At 41.8% G+C, this 22,474-nt stretch overlaps 1 protein-coding gene across 1 annotated transcript in view; it reads left to right on the top strand.

The window, feature by feature from the left end:
• The first annotated feature begins 6,069 nt into the window (after window positions 1-6,069).
• GALNTL6 (polypeptide N-acetylgalactosaminyltransferase like 6) overlaps window positions 6,070-22,474 on the top strand; it is a 911,072-nt gene continuing 894,667 nt past the window's right edge. Inside the window, exons 1-2 of the mRNA XM_054028868.1 lie at window positions 6,070-7,453; window positions 8,051-8,361. Coding sequence (XP_053884843.1) covers window positions 8,209-8,361 — 153 coding nt within the window. The 5' untranslated portion in view covers window positions 6,070-7,453; window positions 8,051-8,208. The remainder of the gene's footprint in view (window positions 7,454-8,050; window positions 8,362-22,474) is intronic.

Genomic DNA, 22,474 nt, shown 5'->3' with positions numbered 1-22,474 from the left:
TGTGAGAAAGTTGGTAGAGTTGACAATACTGTAAAGATGTAATGCTGGTTTTAAAACATGACGTCAAAACTGTATCAAAGGAAGCCTAAAATGATGTGGAAACTATAGGCCAAATTCACGCCTGGTGTAAGTGGGTATACCTTTTGGAGTTAAGTCTGCTTCAAACAGGGCGCCGTTTAACTCAGAGTTTATATACAAATTTAAGCATTTCAATTTTTAAAAACCAATAGAGCAGTAAGAGTTGATCTTAGCATGCAGGTAAATATGTCTAATATGAGATGTATCTCAATGAAACAGCTCTTAAGTGAACAGGAGCAACAACCATGGGAGTTTTGTGAGGGAGTATGAAAGGCTAATTATACCTAACATACTGTAAACTTAAGCCAATACCACCTCTCCCCCACAAAAAAGACCCTGCAAGAATAATAAAAAAAAATGCATGCAGAATTCCAGCAGCAAGGTAGGGGCTATCCAGTTCGTTGCACTGAATTCAGCATGTATAATTATGTGCCTTGTGGGCAAGTGCCATAAGTGTGCATTTGGTGCAAGCAGCTCATGGCTCTCTGAGACAGAGTATGGACTCTTGATGCCAGAGTGATTGAACTGGAGGAGCTAAGGAAGACAGACAGACAGGTACCTAGAGGAGACTTCCAGTGACACAGTGCAATGGTCCCATTCCCTGTCTGACAGCCTCCATGCTATTGAGGAGAATGGAAAGTCTTGGGAAAGGCAAACATTTTGCTGGAGTGGAGGAAACCAATCCCTCCATCTAGATGATGTCATGGTATTCTCTCTCCTCCCAGTTATTAGGAAGAGACAGACAATAGGAATGGGGGATTCAATCATTAAAAATATAGGTAGTTGGGTTTGTGATGACTGGGATAATTGCATGGTGAATTGCCTGCCTAATATGATGATTTCAGACCTCTTGAGACCTCTAGATAGACTTGGATTCAGTGCTGAGGAGGCATTAGTGTTTGTGGTAAATGCAAGTACCAGTGACATAGGGAAAAAGAGGAGGGTGATTCCGAAGGCCAAATTTAGGCTGTCAGGTAAGAGATTAAAATCCAGGAGCTCTGTGGTAGTACTCTCTGAAATATTTCCAGCTCTGCACACAGGGCCAGTTAGACAGGCAGAACTAGAGGATCTAAATGTGTGGCTGAGATGATGGTGTTGGAAGGAGGATTTAGGTTTATTAGGAACGGGGGGGAACTTTTGGGAAAACAGGATACTATACAGGAAGGATGGCACCAATCAAAATGGAACCAGGTGGGTAGCATATAACATTAAAAAGAGCATAGAGGAGTCTACACTGAGTGCTGGGGCCAAGCTGACACATATGGAGAACATACAGTTTGGACAAAGACATCCCTTAGGGAGGATTTATTCAAGACATACTCTGTATTCTAGTAAAGAGGGGATGATAGAAGTTGCTGAAGTACACGTAGGAATTGGAGAAACAGTCAAACAAGAATCCCATTCAATTACATCATATGAAGGCAAACAACTAAGTATTGACACATTTTATAAATGCTTGTAAACAAATACTAGAAGTCTAAATACTAAGCAGGATGAACTACAGTGCTTGATATTAAATGAGGATATTGATATAATAGGTAGCAGAGAACCTTAGTAGATGATCAGTGGGACATGGTAATAGCAGGGATACAAAATATATAGGAATGACAGATTAGGTTGCACTGCTGAGGGAGTGGTACTCTATGTGAAAGAAAGCATAGAATCAAATGTTGTAATAACCTTAAATGAGTTAAACTGTACCATAGAATCTCTATGGATAAAAATGCCATGCTTGAACAGTAAGAGTATAGCAGTAGGAATATACTATTTCACAATCACCATTGTGGTCAGTACTCAGAGATTACAGAGACTACAAAAACAGAAAATGTAATAATAATGGGGGATTTCAAGTATCCCCATATTGAATGAGAACATGTCACCTCAGGATGGGATGCAGAGAGAAAATTTCTAGACACCATTAATGACTGTTTCTTGTAGCAGCTAGTCCTAGAACCTACAAGGGAAGAGACAGTTCTTGCTTTAGACCTATGTGAAGCACGGGATCCAGTAATTTTGAGTGGCATAGCACTCATACAATATATCTGGGAGTAGCTTACATGCTTCAGCTGTCGAAGTAGACCACAAGTGGTAGCTCTCATAGCAAAGCAGTGTAAAAGGCAGCCCAGGCTGGAGAAGTGAGGAGAAAGAGCTGTTCATTGTACTCAGGGTAAAGTCACCGCAAGAACTAGGGGTCACCCAATGAAATTAATAAGCAGCAGGTTTAACACACACATAAGGAAGTACTTTTTCTTCCAACACACAGTCAACCTGTGGAACTCTTTGCCAGAAGATGTTCTGTTCATTCCCTGTGAAGCCTCTGGCACCAGATACTGTCAGGAGACAGGGCTAGATGAACCATTGGTCTGACCCAGTATGGCCATTCTTATGTTTTGTGTGTGCAAGTATAGGTGATTTACAATAAGTGGTTCCCTCTGTTTTTATATTGCTGGTTTCCCCTTCTTTATTACCAATACAACACCACAAGTGTCCTTGCTCTCATATTAGCCTGACTTAGGACAAGTGATGAGAGATCATGACAAACACCTATGAGGTGAGCTGAGAGGGACCCACAAGTACTTGAACAATGAGGAAGCATCCTTTTAAAGGCAAGTCAGTCCCAGAAGTATCTGTATCACTATTGGCTAACAACCCTACTTCAGACCTAGGTAGTAATGGTCACAGAAAAACCCTCCTGAAAGTCATAGCATTCCCCTCTTTTTTTAGAGCTAGGCAGCCTGAAGCAATATGTCAACAGGCTGGAAGTCTGATCATTTCACTTTCTCTTGACTTAACGTATCAACTGGTGTTAGATACCACAATCATTGTTCTATTTCCATTAACTTAGGCTACATCTACACTACAGGGTGGGGGGGGTCGATTTTAAGATACGCGAATAGCGTAGCTGAATTCAACGTATCGCAGCCAACTTACCCCGCTGTAGGGACGGCGGCAAAATCGACTTCTGCAGCTTCCCGTTGACGGCGCTTACTCCCACCTCCGCTGGTGTAGTAAGAGCGTCTATTCGGGGATCGATTGTCGCATTCCAACGGGACGTGATAAATCGATCCCCGAGAGGTCGATTTCTACCCGCCGATTCAGGCGGGTAGTGTAGACCCAGCCTTAGTTACATTTTTACATTGGAAAGTTACAGGTTATTAATCTTAACTCCACAGGGTTCATTCATGATCTAGAGCAAGTTCCTTTTTGCAGACTATAATAATGTGCCTTATTACTGAGTACTACGTCTTCTGTGGCTTCATCTCTGCAAGCATTGGACTCTTGCCATAGAATATATCCCCTGGAAAGTGGATTCCCAAAGAGAAAGCCACCACCAAGTCAGGGCTGATCAGTACTGTCTGGAGACTAACATGTTGGTAAAGTCATGATCAAAAGGATCAATACATGCTGCCACAAGTGCCAATGTCTGCTACCACTATAGCTGCTAGACTTTCTGTCCCTGTGTCCATACGGGATGGAAACTGCACACCACCATGGTCTATGAAGTGAGGGAGAGAAAATAATACAGAAACAACATCCAGGGATTTAGGAGAGGAAAAGGTGGTGCTCTTCCAACCACATCAGAAAGTTCACATTATTACCATGTGCTCTCAAGGTTCAGCTTCCCCAAACTGGGGATCCAGAAAATCCATGAGGTTTGATAGTCTTCCCCTGACTAGGCTCAGATGCCCCACAAGACTTCATGCACTTGACTTCCATTTTGACCCTGAGTTGCCTTACATACAGTTTCAAAACAGGGAAGTTCCAGAAGCCTGGAAGAAAGCTAATGGTGTGCCAATATTTAAAAAGGGTAAACAGAATGACCTGGGTAATTACAGGCTTGCCAGTCTGACATCGATCCCTGGCAAGATAGTGGAGCAGCAGATATTGGACTCAATTAATGAAGAATAATAAATTAATGCCAGTCAAAATAGGTTTATGGAAAATAGATAAAGTGAAACTTTGATTTCTTTGGATGAGATTAAAAATTTGGTTGATAAAATTAATGGTGTGATGTAATATACTTAGACTTTTGTAAGATATTTGCATTATTATTGCACAAGACTATGATTAAAAAACTAGAAAGGTACAAAATTAATATGGTACACATTAAATGGATTTAAAGCTGGCTAATTGCGAGATCTCAAAATGGAATTGTAAAGGGAGAATTATCAACAAGGCACATTTTCAGTGGGGTCTTATAGGGATGGGTTGTTAGCCTGACCTATAACATTTTTTTAATCAATGACATGGAAGAAAACAAATCACTACTAAAGTTTGCAGATGACACAAAATTGGAGAAACAATAAATGGATTGCTGGGTAAACTGGACCCAAGCAAACAGTCATTTAAGATGGCTAAGTATATAAATCTAAGAACAAAGAATGTAGAGACTACTCAGAGTATGGGGGACACTACTGGGAAGCAGTGACTTTGAAAACTGTTTGGGTATTGTGGTAAATATTCAACTGAACATGAACTTCCTGAGCAATCCTAAATCAAAAGAGCTAATCTTTGGATGCATAAATAGGGGAATCTCAAGTAGGAGTAGAGAAGTTATTCTAACCCCTCTATTTGTCACTTGTGTGACCACTGCTGGAATACTCTGTCCAGTTCTGGTGTCCACAATTAGGGTTGAGAGAAGACTTCTAAGAAAGATTACAGGATAGAAAACATGTCTTATAGTGACACACAAGGAGCTCACTCTATTTAGCTTAACAAAGAGACCAGTAAAGGATGACTTGATTACAGTATGTAAGTACCTCCAGAGGAACAAATATTTCATAATGAACTCTTGAATCTAGCAGAGGAAGGTATGACATGAGCCAATGGGTGGAAGTTGAAGCTAGATAAATTGAGGTGTACAATTTTAACAGTGAGGGTTATTAACTCTATTGGAACAATTTATGAAAGGGGCTTTAGTGATTTCTCCATCACTAGCAACTTTTAAATCAAGATTGGATGTTTTTTCTCCCCGAAAGATAGGCTCTAGTTTGGAGAGATTTGATAGTATATTTTATACAGCAGGTCAGACTAAATGATCACAGTGGTCCCATCTAGCCTATTTCTGCAGGGGCAATTCTATAGCAGTAAGTGACATATCATCTTCCAGGAATGACACTAGGGGATTTCTTCTCCAGAAGCTAGAGGATATGGGAGAGGGAAGCAAAAGAATAATTTCCTCACTACTCTTATACTTAAGAGCCTTGAACCCCACTTCGTCAAGTAAGCACAACTTGGACCCCTTCCAACTGTATATTCCCTACTTCTGTGTAATGCTCCTGGATTTCTGTGTTGCTCCACCCACTGAAATTCTTCAAGTTGAAATGCACAGAACAGCTAGTCACAAATGTACTGCCATGCATTTCATACCACCTCACAATTTTCAGATGTATGCATAGGGTTTTGCTGCAGGATAGCTCCAGTGCTCCACAGACTCCAGAGAACCCTGTCAATATTTCAGTGGCTAATAGAAATAATGAGCAACAACGACTTGGTGACCTTTTTAATACATGACTGAGCTAGTGCTCTTTACACAGAAATATACAGATTGTGTGCCTGTCAAGCATAGCTTGTAATCCAACATTCACCCTATGCACAATCCGGCATAACTCATGGTCCTTGAGATTATGAACATCCTTTAGGGGGGAAGAGAGCTGGCACCTCTTTTCATGTAATTTAAATTTAAAGACTCACCCTCCTCACCTAGGGGGAGGAATTTCTAACAGTCAACCTACCAAGAGCAGACCGGCACACTGTATGCCCTATGCACAGAGCCATATTTAAAAAGTCTCTATCTACATTCCTTCCTAAGCAGAGCTTGAACCCGAGAATGTTTGATTCAGATTAGAGGTTTGTGGTATTTCAAAAGCTTACAACGTAGGCAAAGCAGGTTTGCTCACGTTTTGGGTGGCTGGCATAAATATACACCAAGGACAACGTGCTTTAGGAGCAGGGTCTCCCCCGATTCGCGGGGGGGGGGGGGGGGGGCATCAGGCTAACGAGCGGGGGTGGGCTAGGCAGAGGATACTCCGGGAAGATGACTGACACCACGAGCGCAGGTCATTCCGGGGAGGTGCAGAAGGGGACTGAAATTAAAGTCCACGCTTTAGGGCCCGGCCCCCGCAGGGTCCCTGCGCTCACCCCAGGGATGGATCGGGCCCCTTTATTACTGGACGGCGCCTGAGAGCCCAAGGCTGTGATGCCACCCTCGAGACAGCCTCTCGGCTTCTCCCAGGTGCCCCTTTGGCATTGGCCGAGCCAGCGGGGCCCTCTGCCAACCCCGCTGCGGGCATGCGGGGCGCAGTGTAGCCCGCGGGACTTGGGCTGCCGCCCCAGCCCAGCATGTCGGCCCCCTGGAGGCCGGTGGGGCGCAGAGGGGTGGATTCTCCCTGGCTCCTGGGCGGCGCGGCTCCGCAGCTAACACCACGCGAACGCTCGGGCTGCTGCGCGGGGAAGCACCGCGAGTCTCCTTACAGAACAGCCTCGCCAGCATCCAGGGGCTGCACGGGACCCGCCCGGCCGGGCCCGCTGCTGCCTCCAGCACGGGGAGACAAGAAGCACCAGCCGCCCCCGGCTTCTGTGGCCAGGAGCGGAGCCGGACGAAGCAGATTGGGAGCCGGACGCTTTACCTGCCTCGGCCGGCTCTGGAATTGCTCCTACTAATAAGACGTCGGGAACAGGCAGAGCCGCTTTCTGTGCCAAGTAACCCTCTTATCCCCCCCGCCTCCTCCCACCCTCCTCCTGGTCTCCTCGCCGGCGAAGCCAGCTCGCAGCTGCTGCTCCCCGGGAACTCATCATGAAGGAGGCGACGAGAAAGAGCCCAGGAAACAACCGCTACTTCTGGCCTTTAGCTCCTTCTTTGTGGCCCGGAACCGTTGGGTTGAGGTGAGGGCGATGTGGGTCGAGTCCGGGAGCGCAGAGATCCATGGTTTTACCCTGCGCCTCCTCCAGCTTTGTTTGAACTGGAGCTGGGAGAGATTTCCCCCTCCCCCCGATTAGATCCCGTGCACATGTTGTACACCAGCTAACATCTCAGCTGAAAGCCATCAGAGAGAGAGACAGAGCTAGAGGAGGAGGTGGTGACTGGGAGGGAGCTGTTCATCCCCCTTGGTTACCCCCTTGCCAGTCCCTCCTGCACACTTAGAGCTTTGTATCTTTGCGCATTTTTTATGTAATAAATTGGTGAGCTCATGGTGTTTTCCTTTCGTCTCTGCTTGATCAGTCCCAGGAGAAGAATGGTAACACGAACAGCATCAGAGTGTGAAAATATTGTCCGGGAGGGAGAGGAACCGAGCGGTGGTGAATGCACTTTGCGATACGATGACAGTGCCTAGAAGGGAGGAGGATATGTCTCAGACTAGTTGGTATTTTGCTGGTAATGATGTCAGCTGTATCCTTTAAGGGAGCTCTTTCCCTCTGTCACGAAGTGCACTTGATGTAGTTGAGACTTGAGGGAGAGGAGGGGAAACCGAGGCTGTCTCTGGAGGGGTGTGTGTTTGGATCAAGGAGTTTAGAGCTCGCCTTTCAAACTGGAGTTCCTGTTCCCTCCTTCGGTCCCAGCTGGAGCTGCACCTTGTAGCTCCGGATTTCTCCCGTGGTGGGAAGCAGCTGTTCTGATGGGGGAGATGGTCTCTTCCTGCTAGAGGCAGAGGTAGCATTTCATCTCGCAAAGGAAGAGCTTGCAAATTGTTCCCTGGCAGTCCCACTCTGATCAGTGGGTTGCGGAATTGCGTGCTTTAACCGCGCGTGGCCCCCAGCTCCCACCCAATTTCCCACAAACCATTTGTTGTCGTATCAATTTCTCAATAACTTCTGATCAGTCTAGTACCCGAGCATATTTATTCTGTTTTATATTAACGTGGATCGATCATGTGCTTCACAGTTTCCCCGGGAAAGCCTCAGTCGATGGGCGATGATTTCAGTCGCATTTGTGGGGGAATTAAGTGAATCTGTGTTTCCGTTTGTTCCGCAGGTTACAAACTCCCCCTGTGAACTGTGAGGATTGGTGGTGACTCGAGGCTTGTAACAAAAGTTTCTTCTAACCGACTCCCAGTTTGGGGGTGACGCGGAGAGACTGAGGGGAAAGGAAATTGGCCCTGGGAGCAAGGAATAGCTCATCTTCTTCTATATATGCTGCCATTTGCCATGAAGAGAAAACAGAAGAGATTTTTGCAAATGACGTTGTTGTTCATGGTGGCTTTAATTTTCCTGCCTAATATTGGTCTGTGGTCTTTGTACAAGGATAAACACCTGGTGAAATCCCCAGAGCCAGGAGAGCAGCAGGTGAGTGAGATGTGTGTGTGTGTGGGGGGGGGAGATATAGTTTTGTTTGCTAAGTAACCAACCATTAAGATTTAAAAGCATCATTTAACTTGATCCGTGGCTGCTATAAAAAGCTAGTTTGCACTTAATGATGCTCATGTGTCATTTTTAACTTGAGGATTGCTTGAATGCCACACGATATTTAATAGTTTGAAGATGTCTTTGATATCCCAATGGTAAATATAATGTGGAGAAAAGGAAAGCATGTATCATACAAGAAAACTTAAACGAGGATGTTGTAGAAGGTAAATTAATCTATGGATTTAAGTTTCTCAGAAGAACACTTGCATGGATAGTTACAGAATGCAATGATGAAAATCTGGGACCAGATGCACACTCTGGTGTAGACAGGCACAGTCCAGTGGCTATATCTGGGCTAAACTTGGCCCCCAAAGTCTGTAATATTCATTAGGGGCAAACAAAAAGTGCAGACATTATCAGAACTTCCATCTAGCCAGCATGCAATCAGTAATGCCTCCTAGAGGGAAATACAGCAGTGTGTCTATTAAAATTGCTCATCATCCAATCAAGTTAACTGCCATTTGCGCTTCTCCTGCTAGGAACTGCTTTTCTTTTTTCTACTAGAAACTTAAAGAAGAGACTGTCAGTCTTCTCCTTTCTACTGAATGTTGTTAATATGGCCTGGTACAACTATAGATAATGTATACAGAGAATCAGGCTGTGTGTTTGATGTCATAATATGCACTTAAATATTTCAAATTTACAGTCCTTCAGTCATCAGTTATTATTAGTAGCAGTTGTTATAACCTGTTTTTTCTTAATATAATTCAGCTCATTAGGTTTATATATTGCTCATAAATCTCAGTAAGACTTCCATTAAATTACATATATTGAGAGTTTGTTATAATGCAATCTTTTTAATCACTATCTGCTCTTAAATTCCATAATCACTTGTTTTGCATAACACTGCTGTGTTTCCACTGTGTAATCTTTGGTATGTTTTAAGGATGGTTATTTAAAAAAAAAAAAAAAGTTTAATTTGATCTTTTAGCTTGTTTACCATTTCCACAGCCTTGATATGAGTTTATTAGACAGCATCATGTATCATCTTAGTATATTAATATTCTTAATTTCAAGGGTCATCACCCATATAGATCGTACAATTTGCACATATTGAATGTATTTGTCATCCTAGTCAGTTGAACAATGACATATATCACTAACAATCAGTTTTGCTACTACTAAAGTTTGCTCTTCACATAACCATACCTATTATGTATAGTTGTAAAATGCTCTGAATGAAGATACTACTTTATAACAATAGGAAATCAATGTCAGTTCCTCTATTTTAAGAATCCTTTGTCTTTATAGGTTTTTTAAAATACATTGGATCTCAGATTATAGGGGCTAGAAATATTTTTTTTTCTAAAGACAGTCCAAAATATTGATTGGTGGCTATCAGTAGTTTACAAGAAAAAAAACACTTTAAAATCTTTTCAGTTTCTTCTTCAGCTGGTGATTTAAGGAAGGTAAGGTGTTCTATGTGAAATCCACCTTTCAATGACTGACACACAAAAACAGTTTCTGTTTTCTAAATAATTATGGCTATAAATATGATATATTTTCTAGTTTTAAAAATTACAGCCTAAGTAGAGCAACATGTATAAGCAAAAAAAGGAAACAATTAAAACAAACAAACACTTCAAGAATGAACTCGCCACCTCTGAGAGATCAGCTGGTGGAATGTATGAAGAGCTAATGAGTCTTACTAATACTCAAGATTTTAGCAACTTTAAAATTAAGTTTTATTTCTAATGCTAATTGAACAGCAACGTGACTGCGGTAAAAACAATAAAACGTGGCAATGAAACTTTCAGCCCTGACTTCAACTTTACAAAACTATCTGGATCTGTTCAATTGCCTGCAGTCTAATATCATTGTCCTAAGTGAAGTTCATTGTTGAAGATGTCATAACAAATGAGAACAGCAGGTTGAGGTGGAGGTGAGTAATGTTACTACCATACATTTAACTCGTCCAGTTGATGTCATGATTTAATGTATGCTATATTATAGACAAAGGTGCACAAAAGGAACAAAGGATTCAAATAGTTTTGAACCAAAGAACTTAAATACTTAAAATATAAAGCAAAAAAGAGGATTATAATGTAATCTCAGGGGAGAGTTTTAGTAAAAGAATGTCAACAATCTGCTGACCCATTTTTCTATTAATTATACAGAGAGAATAACTGTTTAGCTGTGAAACTAAATTTCTTACAGTCTTTTTACATTAACATTCTAAACTGATCAATAATGAGTATGAATGCTGCAAGTTAATTTTAAGCTTAATTAAGTAGGATATCGAAAACGTTAACTGCGATTTATTTTAGTTGTGATGTCAGAGAAAGCATGTATAACTTGGAAAAATTTAGACTGTTACTATATAATATGGATATGATTGGGAAGAGGGGAAAAGAAGAGGGAATTATGACTTTAAAATAATAGGTTAGCAATTGGCTGAATCAGGAGTGACTCTTGCTGTCAAGAATAAAATATGTGTCCAACATTTTTATAGTATATTTTGACATTGGCTGTACTAGTTTTAGAGCTGATATCTTACTTTGTTAAATTTGGCTAACATTATGTGGAATAAGCATCAGCTGTCCTTCACTGGAGGAACGGCATAGTTTTATGGTGTTTTGACTCTATATATTGCATAAAAATTACCAATGAATTTTTAAAGCAGACATCCTCCAACTTACTTGCTGAATGAAGGTTCTGTCAACCATTATTACCTCATGAATCTGCAAGTGACAGAATAGGGTGCGAGGAGTGATAGTGGGCTGACTGAAGCATTGACATCATGACAATAGCAGGCAACAAAGCTAGTCAAAATGGATCACATGGTTAATGAGGTGTCTCTTTTTATCCATATATGGGAAAGAGGCCCTACTGTATGGTATGGTTGCAAGTGGGGAAAATCTATGCTATTTATATACCTGAGCTGATAGACTATGTTACAGTGAAATGATGATTTTACAGTTCCTAGTAATAATAATTAGTAATAGAATTTCAATAGGCCACTCTTAAACTTAATCAGATCACATTGTGAAAGTCTTGTATCATGGAAGTCTTGCATAGCTATTGCTAACACCGAAGCTTGCTCTTATGAGAGGGAAATGCAAAATCAGGTTGGAAATACGATACTGGCAACACTGATTCAGAGTATATCATCACTTTAGTCATTGTGCATTAATTTTATATGCAGTACTAATCCTTGAGTGTTTCATACAGTTTTATTTCTCTGGTCTCTTGTAGTTTTCTGAAGTGATTATTTACATTTTGGTAGATTTATCACTTTGCTGGTAAACACACATTGAGCAATTATCATCACAAGTACAGGATTTAAACAAAGACTCCAAAGGCACAGTGGCACAGACCAAGGGCTCTGAAATGACAGGAAAGAGTATTAAATCCCCCCTAAAAATCCTGTTTAACAATTAAATGGCAGTTAAGAAACCCTAAATATGAATCTCAAAAATAAAATTGAATTTCTCTTTTACTCTCTATAAATCAGTCTTCCTTTTTATTCCATGGAAACAAGATACATTTAATAGACCATGTTGTCTCTCTCTCTCTTTTTTTAATAGCCTTGTTAATTCCTTAACACATCATCGTGTATTTGAGTTCTATTTACAGTTTTTACAGTTGGCTTTACTTTACTGTAACTCATTCATTCTGTCCCTTCATATTGTTTGTCACCGAAATATTCATATACATGATTTTAAATATCTTGTCTGATCTTTTCTTGTCACCTGCCTAAGGAAAGGAGTTTGGATATTAAATTACTCTGATTCACTCTTTTAATTTCACTTCTCATTTTCTCTTATTGGAGTGCTGGTTGTTGCTTACTCCTGTAGCCACTATGATATAGTGCTAATACAGAGCTAGTTAATTTGGATAGTGTGACACCCAGTATTCACCACTGCCATGTAATTAGTGTATGTTTTATAGAAAGTATAGCTTGTGAGGTATCATTCTAGAAGTCTTGATCTGGTATACATTAATAAATCGTTGGATTGTATGTGTTTATTGTTGTATGTGAAGTTATGAAGTTTGGCTACGTATGTGTTACTGAAACATGTTGTGAGGTTGAAAACACCCACAAGAAGACGGTCAGGTACAACAGTTAAAAAGGCCATACAATGTTAATGGCTTATTGAGGAAATGCACACAAGCACAAGGATTACCTCAGGAACTGTGTACAATAGAGACCGCTCAGAGATAGCACTAAACAATGGGAACTGTTTGACCCAGGTCACAGCAAAAGAGCTTTCCAGCAAGTGTGAAGAAGATATAAAAGGAGGACAATGACTTCATGAGGGTACCTCACTCTCTTTGCAACAACACACCTGGAAACATCTGAGGAGTGAGGACTGAACTGTGGGAAGTGATGGTCCCAGACTAGAAGGATCTTTAGCCTATGTATGAAAACCTGGGAAACCCAAGGCAATTTGTGCCTTAAGAATCTGCCAGCCTGTTTAGCACTTAGGGTGAGAATTTGCTAATTTATAACCTACCTATCTAGTGTGTTAAGCTCAGTTTGCGGTTTTTATTTACTAAGATAATCTGCTTTGATCTGTTTGGTATCCCCTATAATCACTGAGAATCTTTCCTTTGTAGTTAATACATTTTTTTTTGTTCTCTCTAAACCAGTTTGTGAAATAACTGGAGGCAAAAAGCTGTGTATATCTTCAAGGGAGGGAGCAAATTTCATGAGCTTATGGTGTACAGTTTTCTGTGCAGCGCAAGACAATACAATTTTGGGTTTGCACCCCAGAGGGGGAGTGCACTTGAGTGCCGGGCAATCCCCTAGTTGATTCTTCCCATGCAGAGCTGATTTCAATGTCTGTGTCTTTCTGCAGATGGGCGTGTCCCTACTTTGTTTGTGTGCTAGAGGAGGCTTGAGGACCTGGCAAAGCACAGGGTGAAAGAGCCCAGGCTGGTGGAATGGGAGGGCTTAGTGGGACTCCAGTACATCAGGTGGCACACCGTCAGTGGGGGACAACCTGTCACAAATGGTATCTTTGTAACACAGTTTTATGAACCTGTAATAAAGTTTTATCCATCTTTATTCTATTCTATTCTATTCTATTCTATTCTATTCTATTCTATTCTATTAAACTATTCTTTAATGTAGGAAAAAGGATTCCATGGGATAGACTTTCCTGTAATGCCTTTCATAGTCAAGGTATCCCAAAGATAGATACGTGTTGAAAATTACTGTTATTTTTTATTGTTGGTTGTGGGTTTTTTGGGGGGCGGAGGGAGGGAGAGGTGGGGTGGAGAAGGGTAACATGGTAAATTAAAACCGCACCTTCAAGTGATGATCTTTGTGTATTCCATTGTGCGTGCTCATGTGCCTGAGATTGGAAGATTTTTGTTAGTAATGCCTGCGCCCTACTGCTCCGAACCAAGGACATAAGGGGTGATGCAGACCAACTGACTCTCCAGTTCCATTCTGCTGCCCATGGTCTGAGATGGAACCATTCAGTGTCTGCAGCACTTGATACTTTCTTCAGCTTATTTACAGTTAAAATTGTAAAAAAGTTCCTTTAATACTTTTAGATAGCTTTAGCTATTTCTTAGTACTTAATTTGCATAAGTTTAGGGCTTGGGTGTTCCCTCTGGTTTCCCCCCCACCCCCTTCTGAACAAGGTGACCCGAATGCCTGGGATTCAAGAACTGTTTCTCCTGTGCCCAGGCCTTCCCTGTCAGCAACCATCTGAAGTACCTCTTACTATCTTGGGGAAACTCTCATCCTCTTGAAGTGCAGCGTTTGCTGATCCTTCCACAGCAGAACTCAACAAGTCCATGAGTGTAGACTTTGAAGATCTCTTATGGATCGTGCTCTGAGGCCCCAGTTTGACCTGGGTCATACAGCAGGTGGAGGCACTGAGATTCCAGGTCCGAGAGGAGTAGACCTAAAGACTCTCTTTCACACAGGAACTTTAGGAGGGTAGAAAACACACTCCTGAACGATTAAAGAAATCCTCCTCCAGATCCACTTTCAAGAAGATATGACCCCTTTTTCAATGCCATCAAAGTTGGGTGAGATTCTGTGTCCTTGGTAAAAGGAAGCTCAGGTACTCACAACAGACACAGTACCAATCTCCTGGCTCTAAAGAGCAAGAGTAATTTGAGACTGCTGGAATGGAATCATCCATGGTATTGAAGGGGGAGGAGCTTGATACTTCTCTTTCATCAACTATTGCATAGTCACACTGTAATAAGGATTTGTTGGCGCTGAAAGTTCTTACAATGCCGACTCTGCCAGACAGAGAGACAGGAGTCCTCCTTGCCACCACACACCTGCAGATACAGTACCAATGAGGATATTGTCATCCTCCAGGATATTGTGATCCCCCATCCGATCCTCACAAGGATCGATACTACTATACCAGGAGCATGGCACAAAAGAGAGAGTTGCTCCCGGATCTCACAAGTTCCGTGGTTCCAATAACGCCACCCATGGAATTGGGATCTATCTTTTTCTCCTCAGGTGCATCGAACATGGGCAAGAGATCATCACTGCCTCCAGTAAGGAGGAGTCAGGAGGTTAGTCCAGATATAAGATTTAGATTCTCTCTTGGACTCCTTTCCATTCTTATAATACAATGCACACATGTTGGGACCAATGGTGTGAGATCTATTCTATGGGGGCTACCTCAACCACCATTTGACCCTTCTTAATGGCTGTAGTGAGGACCATGTGACCTATACATATGCTGTCCTGTGTCAGAACAACCTATTGGAAATCACAATAGTCCTCTCCTTAGAGAGAGGAATCTGAACCTGCTGAGGAACTAATGGAAGAGGAAGATGAATCGGAACCGATGGGGTTATCATCATCATCATCCCCCGATAAGGCGGTTGTGCTGGCCTCACTTTCTCCACCTGATTACGGGCAATTCCAAGACCTATTAAGGTTGGTCATTGACATGCTCCTCATTACCCTGGAGGAAATGCAGGAGACATCTCAAACTCCTCGACATTCTGTAGCACTTGGGACCTAGCAAGGCACTGCCTGTTAATGAAGCTATTTCAGAATCTGGCAGGGTGGTCTGGCATACTCCAGCCATATGTAGTCCCACTCCAAAGAGGACAGAAAATAAATACTTTGTACCAGCCAAGGGAGCAGAATTTTTATTTACACACTCTGCTCTGAACTCCTTAGTAGGCCAAGCAGTCTCTGAAAGAAACCGGCAATATCAGCCCAAATCCATCCCTTCCAATAAGGGAGCTGAAGGCTTGGACCTGTTCATGAGGAAAGCTTTTACTTCACCCAACCTATAGTTCCACATAACATTCTGTCAGGGGCATTAATATCTAAATACAACTTTGTTAGTAAATTCTGCAAACTTGGAATAATTAACAAGGTCCTTCAGGAGGACAGAGCACAGTTCCAAGCTGCCATTGAGGAAGGCAACCTGCCATCTCTTCAAGCCTCAGTCAATGCAGCAGACACAGCCTCCTGTTTGATGGCAACAGCTATTGTCATGAGTAGGACATTGTGGCTTTAGTCCTCAGGATTTTCCAGGGAAGTCCAACCTACTGTGGAGGATTTGTTTGTGAAGGGAACAATTTATTCAGTGGGAAGACAACTGATTCATTACACTTATTGAAAGACTCAAGGGCAACCCTCTACTCACTAGGGATCTATACTCCAACACCAAGGAGGAAATTCCACAGGCCAGAACCATATAAGCAATGACTGGCACCTCAATGCTTTAATGATAAAGGGGTTATGAATCACCAGGAAATGACAGAGGTTGCAGTAAACACATTTCCCCTTCTTCGTCCTTCCAACCCTAACCTGCCACTAAGAAACACTTTTGGACTTCCGAGAGCTGTGAACCACTCCAGATACGATGTCCATCTACCCAAACTTATGATACCCAGTTTTGGTAGCCATCTGTCTCTTTTCTTCCAAGCTTGTCAGATAACAACAGTCAAATGGGTTCTTGACATGATTCATACTGCCTATACTATAGAGTTCCTTTCCCTATTCCTCTTCAGGGACCCCTCTTGCCAAAGGATGCACAGTCAAGAACTAGATGCTCTGCTTCATCTGTGAGCAATAGAGGCAGTACTGTTGTAATACTGGGGAAAGGAATTTTTACTCAAAATATTTCCTCATCCCCAAAAAGAAGGTAGGATGGAGTCTCATCTTGGATCTCAGACAGCTCCATGATTGTATCTGCAGACTAAGGTTCAGTAATTCCCTCACTGAACAAATACTACTGATTCACAGCTCTCTGTATGGAAGATGCCTACTTCTATATAGACATCCATTCCTCCCACAGAAGATGCCTAAGGTTCACTGTACCATTATCAATATACACGCTTTCCTTCAGCCCTGCAACTATGCCAAGGATATTTACAAAAGTAGTTTCAGTCGAGGCAGCTCATTTCTAATGACTGATTACTGAGGGGGCGATCTCATCAAAAGGAACTGACAGCAACCTCAACTTTGGTCAATCTTCTGAGTTCACTGGGAATCTGCATAAAATTTTTTGCATAAAAAAGTCCATTTTAGATTATAGACAGACTGTAGATTTTGTTGGGGCAACATTGGACTCGATCAGTGCCAAGGCATACCTTCCTCAGGATGGATTCCAATCTATAAAGAACTTGTCACTTAACATCAGCTGAGCCCACAGACATCAATCCATTCAGTCTTATTCTCCTAGGTTACATATCTGCTCCTAGCAGGAGAAGAGCCATTTGCTCTTTGCCTGCTAGGAACTGCTTTTCCTTTTTCTACTAGAAACTTAAAGAAGAGACTGCCAGTCTTCTCCTTTCTACTGAATGTTGTTAATATGGCCTGGTACAACTATAGATAATGTATACAGAGATCAGGCTAGACATACTTAGGTTGGTTTCAAATTGATTATATCAGTTTAGCTTGGGCAGGCTGAACTGATATGTCTGTCTATGGTACTTATATAATCCCCATCATCATAGTATCTGAGCACATCACAATCACTTTAGGGTATTTATGCTCACAACACCTCTGTGAGATAGAGAATTACTACTGTCCCAACTTCTCAGATGCACAACTGAGGCATAGGCTAATTGACTTGCCCAAGGGCACACAGGAACTCTGTGGCAGAGCAAAGAAGTGAGTCTGTCTCTCTGAAGTCCAACACGAATAGTCTTCCTCTCTAGTTTGTCCTTTCTTTCTAAGATATAGGATATAAGCAATGTAAGAGTATGCACATACAGTTTTAAGTCACACCTTTAGTTACATTTAGATAAGTCTAGGCTTCCCCTTTCTCTAGCCACTTTTTATCCCCAAGTATTTTGTAAAGCTCCAGGTGAGATAATGATAACTCAGGGGCTGTACAGGCAAATGTGGCAGCTGTTGAGAACTCAGCAATAGCCAGGGAAAATAGAAAACTACAGGGCGTTTGGAAAAATATGCTGGGATGGTTTTTCACAAATTTGTAGAAAAATTAGTGAGGATTTCCCCAAATGTCCAGAATGTTTGCAGTAATCTATTTGCTACTGTGCTTGGATTTGTTGTTTATATTCTAATATGAGATACTATTGTAAGCCACAAGTGAAAACAGGAACAAGCTTTACAGAGTTTTTCCAAAGTAGTCTTGCCTGCATCACAGGGAACCAGTAAGTTGAATGAAAAAAACATTTTATGCCCTATTTTTTATTTTTTTTTTTTTATTTTTTTTGGTGGCCCATAGCAAACATCTCAAAAGAGCCATCTTATATTCCTTTTTACTACTGGTATAGTGGAAGCTGGATAGCACATTCCACTACTATTTAGCAATTCATTTTCTCCGTCTACTGACCTGCAAGGGGCCCTATAGAGAATGGAGTAACTTTTGATGTTCTTTGACCCTGTGGCCTACTAAGAGAAGTGTTGATTGTCTGTTAATGAAATAATAGTTTTTCCTCTCGAAGTGTGATAGAATATTCAGCTATTTGCATATTAAAAACTTTTAGCCTTTTTCGTATGGAACATCCCTTCAAAATTATTATTTATTGATTTGTAGTATCAAAGCACCTAGGACCTCCAGTCATTGTGCTCGACACTGTACAAATACAGAACAAAAAGACAGTTCCTGCCCCGAAGCGCTTACAATTTACTGTAAGTATAAGACAAGAGATAAAAGATGGAAACAGATGGGGAAATACAAGGAAACAATGAGACAATATTGGTCCACATGATAGGCTGTGATCTCAGTATACCAGTGGCCTAACCATTGTCAGGTTTTTGCAGGCATCATGGCAAAGGAAAGTTTTGAAGCAGGATAATTAGGTAGTTTTGGCAATGTTTATGGGGAGCTGCGCCCCAGCCTGCGAGGTATCATTGGAGAAAGCACAAAGGTGCTTGTTTGATAATTTAACGAATGGGTAGTGGAAGTTGGCATCATGGACTGATTGGAGTCAGGAGTCAGTATCTTGATAGTGAGTGAGAGAGAGAATGTTAATGCAGATGAACCTTGAAAGTGTATAAATGCAGATCCAGTGACTCCTAGCCTGCCTGGCAGTCACAATGCAGAGCTTAAATGCTATAAAGTGCTGTCTACTGGCTGTCTGTACATGGGTGAATTTCACCTGCAGTATAAATAGTTAAAAATGCAGTTAAAGGAGTAAAATGTGTTATATCTACTTTTGCGTGCCTGTACATCTTGGTGTGATCTTAAAAAGTCTCATTTTAAAATGATGGAACTTTTATTACTTTTACTTTTGGCACCTAACAATAATTTTATGTTTAATTCAGTATACCAGAGGAAGTACTCCTGTGGCTAATTTGGTACCTATCTATTTGCAGGGATATTACCCAAAAGGGTATAATTTTGAAGATGAAATGACTATTTTCTATATCTAAACTTCAGCCCAATTTTAATTTTATCTATGTTTATTATACAACCCCTGTTAACATTTTCCCCCTGTCTATTTTAGATTAATTAATTCTTGATAATTTTTTCTAGGAAAAAAATCTAAAAATAATCCAAAACATTTCCCCTATGAGGAATCTAAGGCCCTGATCCTGCACTGAACTCAGAGCAGGTGGACCCCTGCATCCGTACAGAGATCCATTGAAGTCAGTGAGCTATTGTGGGCTCAGGTGTCTGTCCACAGGGAGCACGGTACAGAATCGGGACATAAGTTAGAAGAAGAACAGCTCAGCTATATTAAACATGTCAAAAAATAGCTACATTTATGGCCCTGATCCAGCCAAACACTTAGGCCTGTATTGACTTCAGTGATATAACTCTATCTTCATAAAGTTAAGCACACCTTTAAATGCTTTGCTCGATTGGGGCCTAGGAGAGGGGCATGTTTGAATGGTCACATTAAACAAGGTAAAACACATTGCAGAAACATGTGAATTTGAAGGTTGATCATTTAATCACAAAGCAACTTGTGAAATTCTTAATTAAGATTCCCACACCTACCCTACCTGACCCTCAGCCAGTCAGGTGAAGCAGACTAGGCTGACTAAAATAAGATGCAGCATACATCTTTGCCCGTCCCTCAAAATTAATGGAAAGCTTTTTTTTGGGCAGGGGGCAATGCAGGAGAGGGGCGGATGGAACCAGTCCAGTAAACTCTTTCCCTTGTCTTTAGTTGACATGATCTCAGCCTATTATACCAACTCCGGTCTGAAAATGTTTTAATACCTCAGAGTACATGGTGTACTGGCAAGCCCAAGTCTCTTATGATTCATGGCTTGCTAGACATGATGTACAGGACCTTGTGCTGCCATTTTTTGGAGAAGGTTCTTCTGCTGGAACCTTCCTCAAAATAGTTCTGCAATTATGGAGGAGGGAATGAACTTTCTTCTGGGGACATTTGTACAGCTTGTCAAGCATTACTTATAGAATAGTATTCTGAAGGGGAGGAGAAAGCTTGCTCAACAGATGTAGCTATACCATATTAGGAGGGGGCAGGAGGCAAACTTAGCGTAGGTAGGAATTTAACTGAGAATTGTCTGTCTTTCTCATTCATAAGTTCTCTAACATGGCATCAACAGATCTTAAATTGAGTTTTTTCTTACTCTTATTAAAAATACTGAATTAATGGATTAGATAATGGACTCCAAACTTATTCATATCTAGTTTCTCAACCACTGACCTGACCTCCTGATTTCTCCAATGACAAATATCTGATTTGACAATCATGTTAGCTGCCAAGCCCTCTACAATTGCACTGTGTGAAAAAGAAATATAAAGTGAACTGTACAAACTGGTTCTATACGAATTATGAACTTACATTTCCATAATGCCTTTCCCACTGAAGGATTCCAAATGGTCTATAAGCTTGAACTAATATACAAGATATATAGGCCCTTGATCGTCCACGCTGTCCAAGAGTTGTTTGCAACTCCCTGAATCAGAGCTACCTGGTCCCAGTGCAAGTTAGGGATGTATGTGGGCAGCCCAAACTTATGCAACTGGTGTAAGGTTCCTCATAGGACTTTATACCAGTGGAGAACTGGGCAGAGTAGAACTTTCTCCTGCAACGCCCCCTCCCCTTCCTCTCCTCCGCACACCCTGTTTCTGGAATGTCTCCAACATGCTCTCCCCTTATCATTACACTGGGAAGGAATGACTAGCTCTCATACAGGATAGTAGAGCCACCTCTACCAGATTTATAGCAGCAGGGAGTTCCCATATATAGGTTCCCCATTAGCCATCTTTGGCTGAATTTAAGGCCCCTTCATACTGCTTATGCAGTGCAAATTAGTTTTAGTGGACCAAAGAATCTGGCCCATGCAGTTCACACATTACTTCATCCACCACTGAAAAACATCCAGTTCTGGGCTAAAACATAGTGACCATTTAACAACCTATGTCAACACCGCACAAAAGTTTAGGACAGAACAGGAAACTACAGTAGGAATTTATCGTAGGTTTCACAGCTCTATTTAAAATAAGATGGGTTAATCTGTTTGTATGACCCATTCCTCCTCCTCCCCCACCCCACAAAAGAGCATTATAAGAGTTTATTTTGAGAAATAAGAGTATGAAAACAGGTGGTTAGCGATAGCATGTGTACTTAAACCTTATAGCCAGATTGTGACAGGCCCCTGACTGGTTACACAAGGTAGGGAAGAAGCAAGGAGCATTTCCAACTCTTTGTGTACCAGCTTTGGATCTAATGACAGTGTGGCTGGGGAGTGCAGACACTGCCCAGGTATCCTTGTCAGCAGTGCTAATCTCCCAAGAAGGGGTGGGATGGATGAGATGAGGGTATTCTATTCTAAATGTTTTTACACTACTCTCATCAGTGGACGATCCCAGCACCCTCCACTAGGTGGTGTGACTAACATCTGTTGTGTGGTTCTCTCAACCTCTCCCTAAGGAGAAAATTGTGTTCAGTGTTTGGTTTTGGTAGTGGTTGTTTAAATATGTGTGTGTCAGTGCTTAATTTGTAATGAAAGAGGTGTCAAGGCTCAAGGTAGGTGGCTGGAGAATGGCGGCTGCTGGCTGGGTGCTCAGCTTTGAAGGCAATGCCTCTGCCAGCAGCAGCCACAGGTAGGTGGCGTGGTATGGTGCATTGTTACCCTTACTTCTGCACTGCTGCTGGAAGCCAGAGAGTGGCAGCTGCTGACCGGGAGCCCAGAGGTCTTTGAAATGCCAAGCCTAGAGGTGTCTGGGGTCAGCCCCAGCAAGCCATGGCACAAATGAAGCACTGGTGTGTGTGTGTGTGTGTGTGTGTACTGCTATTTTGTGTTTCTATTAAAGAAGACAAGGTCAAAGTGCACCATGCAACTGGAAGGTTTGTTATGGTCCTTAGTTCCTGGAGGAGTTTGTTCCACAGTCTGGTAGTGACCCCACAAAAAGCTCTGTCTCTTGCACAGAAAAGCTTTACCTTTTGCACAGTCCTGCCACCATACCCTGAAACTATCTCAGCTCACGGATCAGATAGGAAAACTAGTCAGCCAGAGAGGTGAATGCAATCTGCACCTATGAATGCCTCAGAAGGTTTTTTTTCCTGGGGCTCCAGCTGTGACTCAGCTACTTTACATTGTCTTCCAGCTCAGGATAGTTCTTAAAGTTACAGCTTAACACACTTGTTGATT

This window comes from Malaclemys terrapin, chromosome 5, assembly GCF_027887155.1.
Source record: "Malaclemys terrapin pileata isolate rMalTer1 chromosome 5, rMalTer1.hap1, whole genome shotgun sequence".
Taxonomy (NCBI): domain Eukaryota; kingdom Metazoa; phylum Chordata; order Testudines; family Emydidae; genus Malaclemys; species Malaclemys terrapin.
This window is presented reverse-complemented; position numbering and strand designations above follow the sequence as displayed.